The sequence below is a fragment of the Muscardinus avellanarius genome (genome assembly GCF_963383645.1).
Source record: "Muscardinus avellanarius genome assembly, chromosome: 8".
Classification (NCBI taxonomy): domain Eukaryota; kingdom Metazoa; phylum Chordata; class Mammalia; order Rodentia; family Gliridae; genus Muscardinus; species Muscardinus avellanarius.
In genome coordinates, this window is record NC_137794.1 from 17,348,084 (window position 1) to 17,352,467 (window position 4,384).

Genomic DNA, 4,384 nt, shown 5'->3' on the forward strand with positions numbered 1-4,384 from the left:
GATGTGAGTCAAAATTACCCTGAGATTTCACCTAACTCCAATTAGAATGGAAATCATTCATAACACACACAAAAAAACAACAAATGCTGTAAAGTATGTGAAGAAATGGAAACCCACACATTTCTGGTGGAATTACCAACTAGTGCAACCACTTTTGAAAACAGTATAGAGGATTTCAGAAGAATAGGAACAAATCTACCATATGACCCAAAAGAATGAACAGCAAACTACCAAACTAATGCATGCATATGTATGTTCATAGCAACACAATTCATAATTGCCAAACCATGAAACCAGCCAAGATGTTCATCAACAAATGAATAGATTACAAAACTATGGGATATGTACACAGTAAAATTTACTCAACCATAAAGAAGAACAAAATTATATCATTTATGGGTAAATGAGTGGAACTAGAGAACATTATGCTAAGTGAGATTACTCAGTCACAAAATTAAAAAACTCAATGTTCTCCCTAATATGTAGAAACTAAAGAGAAAAAGGATCAAGGAGAAATTCTGGAAAGGGAAGATGAAAACATAGATAAGCAAATAAGGTGACATGAAGAGGATTGGAGGGGCAAAGAGATTTTCTAATGTACATGATATACATTCAAAACATATCAAAGTCAATCAATAACCACAATATGAGAAGGAGAGAAGTGTAAGGGAATCAGATAGAAATTGGGGAAGGACTAAATGAGTGATGGGTGCATGAATGCTTCTAACATCTTGTACTCCAATATGACACACAATTCACCAATAAAAAAAATGCAACAATCATTATGTGGATCTTTTAGCTCTATACTGCTATTCAGGTTCACTCTGTATTATTGATTCCCACACTCAGTTACTACCATTCCCTTTACAAAAACATTATGAATGATTCCCAGGACCAGCGTTGAAGAACTCCAAAGGTCAGCTGAAGAACAGGAGCATTATTTGCAAATGTTTCCTGAGTATATTTTGCCTTCCTTTGTTTGCTATTGTGGAATTAGATGTGACTTTTGTTTTTCCTTTTTTAATGTAAACACATCAATATTCCTAGTAACTGTGAATAAATTCTTGTTCACCTAAGAAAATCAAGTACTCAATATCTAATAAAGTGAAACAGATTTAGTATTGAACTTATTTTGGCAAAAAGATAACAAATTTTATTTAAGAAAAAATGTGTATTTTCTAATATATCTTAAATATAATTTCAACCTAAAACAACAATGAATACAAATCTGTTTTAAAATAACTGATTTTATATACTTGTGTTTGCTTTTATTTCACAGGAAATAATAGCTACAAATTTAGAAACAGATTCTTACTTTTTCAAATAAGTACTTTGAAGTTTTATTTGCATTAGGTGCTGCATTAGAGTAAATTGTAGGTGGGTTGGTTTTGTTTGTTTGTTTCACAATTATTTGTGAATCACCAAGAAATAAAAATAAATATAATAATTGCACAATTTTAAGAGTCATTTAAATATGTATTTGGTGAATATTTTATCTATTATTTAGGTATAATAGTACAGTATAGCTATTTGTGTTCTAACAATAATGATAATTCTGTGAAATGCAGTTTGGCAGTGTCATTGGGTAAGCATCATAAAGGGTACTTACACAAACTAAGCTGGCTACAGAGCTATTTGTGGTGTTATTTCATGTTCCACCATCCTATATTTTTATTAATAAAAACATCACATAGAATATTATTATTATATTTAATATAATTGCAAATATATATAGCTAGATCTCAGTTTTGTGACCACTGTCAGTTACTCAGTGAGGCCCTCCACAACTTAGTGAGAACCTGTTTCAAAATAAAAAAATAAAAAATAGAGCCAGAGAACATCCTGAAAGTGGCAACCAAGGGAAGCAACACTTACCAGTCCTTCTGACAACCAATATCCATTCTCTCAAAAACAGCATTCTACAAAGACAGAAAATACTATCAGTAGAGGAATAAAAACAATAAATACAAGGAACAGAGAAAAAGAAGATTAGAAGACCCACCAGAGAGCAGAAGAGAAATCTGCTTGCCTTCCAGCAGTGGGAGCCACAACACCATCTTTCCTCACAGCACCAGACTCCAAATACAAAAAATAAAAATAAAAAACCCCACAAGAACCTGAAGCGAACAATTGCAGATCAATGAGATTGTAAGACAACAGTTCTTCCTGCATGAACACCAGCTACAACTCCCAGAAGCCAAGTTTGCCATGCCCTCAAGTGATCAAGAGCAGAGCTCACAATCAAAAAGAAACCTGCCTGCCTCATTGTCAAAGATGCCACAGAAGCCCCATCTTGCCAGCACCAGCAGCAGCTGAGCTCCATGCCCTCCAGAGATTCAGACCAGCTTGCACCAAAATCATAAGTGAAACTGAGGTCCCCACACAACACTTCCAGCACTGTGCCCCCAGGGACTCATGCAGCTGTAATAAACTCCCTGAGTCTAAGACTTTGCAGTTCAACCCAGCAAAGGAATAGTGGCAGCTGAGATTTCCACACCCACCAGAGATCCAGAGCTGCATTCAATAACACCATAAGTGAAGTCATGGTCCTGGCAGTAAAATGCCCAACCTAGCACCCATAAGGATTTGCACAACCCTGATAAACTCGCCTGGGTCTGAGACTTTGCTGTTCAACCCAGAGAAGGTGGGAGTTGGGTCTGCTGTTGGACAGAGCAGAGGCTCAGCGAGACTTGGGCTCTGATCAGTTGAAAGTGTGGGAGAAGACCTACACTTAACACTAAACCCAAATAGTAGAATCTCCAGGATCACTACAGATTAGCAATCATGGTGAATGGGGAGAAGTCAGACCAACCCAGCTCTAGCTGTGGAGAACAGAGATTCCTACATTTAGTGTGGTTTCAGAGGAATATGCCACCAACAGTGGCAGGAAGAGACTGATATTTTAAATCTGTGGAATACATGGAGGGTGACATGCACTTAACACTAAATCCAGCCTCATTGATACATACTATTTGCATACACTGAGAAAGACTCAGAGAACCAGATTTACAACAGGAAAGGTGCCAGTGACACTTAGTATCTACACAGAGAGAGACTGCAGAGGCCCTATCTGCTGAATTTATTTGTAGAGTTGCATTAATTTTATGTTGGGGTTGTTTCAATTTTTTGTTCATTTTTGTGTGAGTATGTATGCCTGGTTTTTTTTAAAAAAAAAAGCCTTCTTCCCTTGCACATAACTACTCTCTTCTCTCTATCCCTTTTCTGTTTTTTTCTTCTTTTACTCTCCCCCTTGTTTTGTATTAAATTCACTTCATATAACTATACCAGAAATTCTACATTGGTTACTAGAATACTACTACATTTTTACTATATCTAATCTCTAGTATATACTACATTATTAAACTCATACTCCCATTCTAATCAACACTATCTGAGGCTTTCCCCTATTCTTCCATTTACAACTTGACTTCCCTTTTAAGTCAACCTTCACTGTTAAATATAATAAAATTTGCCCTTGTATATACCAGGTGACACCTAGAGACTAAGGTAAACCTATCAAAAACAACAGATACAAACTTCTAAAATCAAGAGAAGGAGGAATAATAACAAAGCAATGAACTCCCACAACCCCACAATAACAGAACCTGAAAACACAAAATTGCAATCTCCAGGAGGTCAAATCAGGAATGTAACTGTAGAAATCATACAAGACTTCTAAAAAGAATTTAGAGAGAGTCTGAAAGAAATAAATGATGGATTAATTGAAGTGAAATCATCAATTCAAACTATAAACAATCAATTAGAACACACAGAGTATAAAATCTCACTCCTAGAAAATTATCACTCCAAAAAATGAATGGATATTATATAACTTATTTATATAACTTTTTGAAAAAACAATTTGAGCTTTCTCTGCTCACGCTCATGGTGGAGGCAGCTGGTCTGGTCTCAACATGCAGAACGACACTGGCGAGTTCGTGGACCTATATGTGCCGCGCAAATGCTCTGCCAGCAACCGTATCATCGGTGCCAAAGACCACGCATCCATCCAGATGAATGTGGTTGATAAAGCCACAGGCAGGTTTAATGGTCAGTTTAAGACCTACGCTATCTGTGGGGCCATTTGTAGGATGGGTGAGTCAGATGACTCCATTCTTCGGATGGCCAAGGCAGATGGCATTGTCTCAAAGAACTTTTAACTGGAGGAAGTTATGATGCAGAGTATTTGTCATAAATAAACCGTGGAAAACCAAAAAAAAAATTTTTTTGACAGCATTAATTTGATATTGAAGAAATATAGTCCCATCTTAAAAGAGCTAACCTAAGAACAATTGGCATAGAGGAGGTAAAAGAAGGTGAAACCAAAAGGATCAACAATCTTTTCAAAGAAGTAATAGAAGAAAAATTTCCAGACATAGAGTAA

At 36.1% G+C, this 4,384-nt stretch overlaps 1 protein-coding gene across 1 annotated transcript; it reads left to right on the forward strand.

Annotated features, from left to right (window-relative positions):
* Window positions 1-3,914: 3,914 nt before the first annotated feature.
* On the forward strand, window positions 3,915-4,160 carry LOC308265915 (small ribosomal subunit protein eS21-like; the record flags this gene model as incomplete). The annotated part of the gene is made up of 1 exon (XM_080699920.1): window positions 3,915-4,160. One exon carries the CDS (start codon window positions 3,915-3,917, stop codon window positions 4,158-4,160), a length of 246 nt encoding a protein of 81 aa, XP_080556046.1.
* Between the last annotated feature and the right edge of the window lie 224 nt (window positions 4,161-4,384).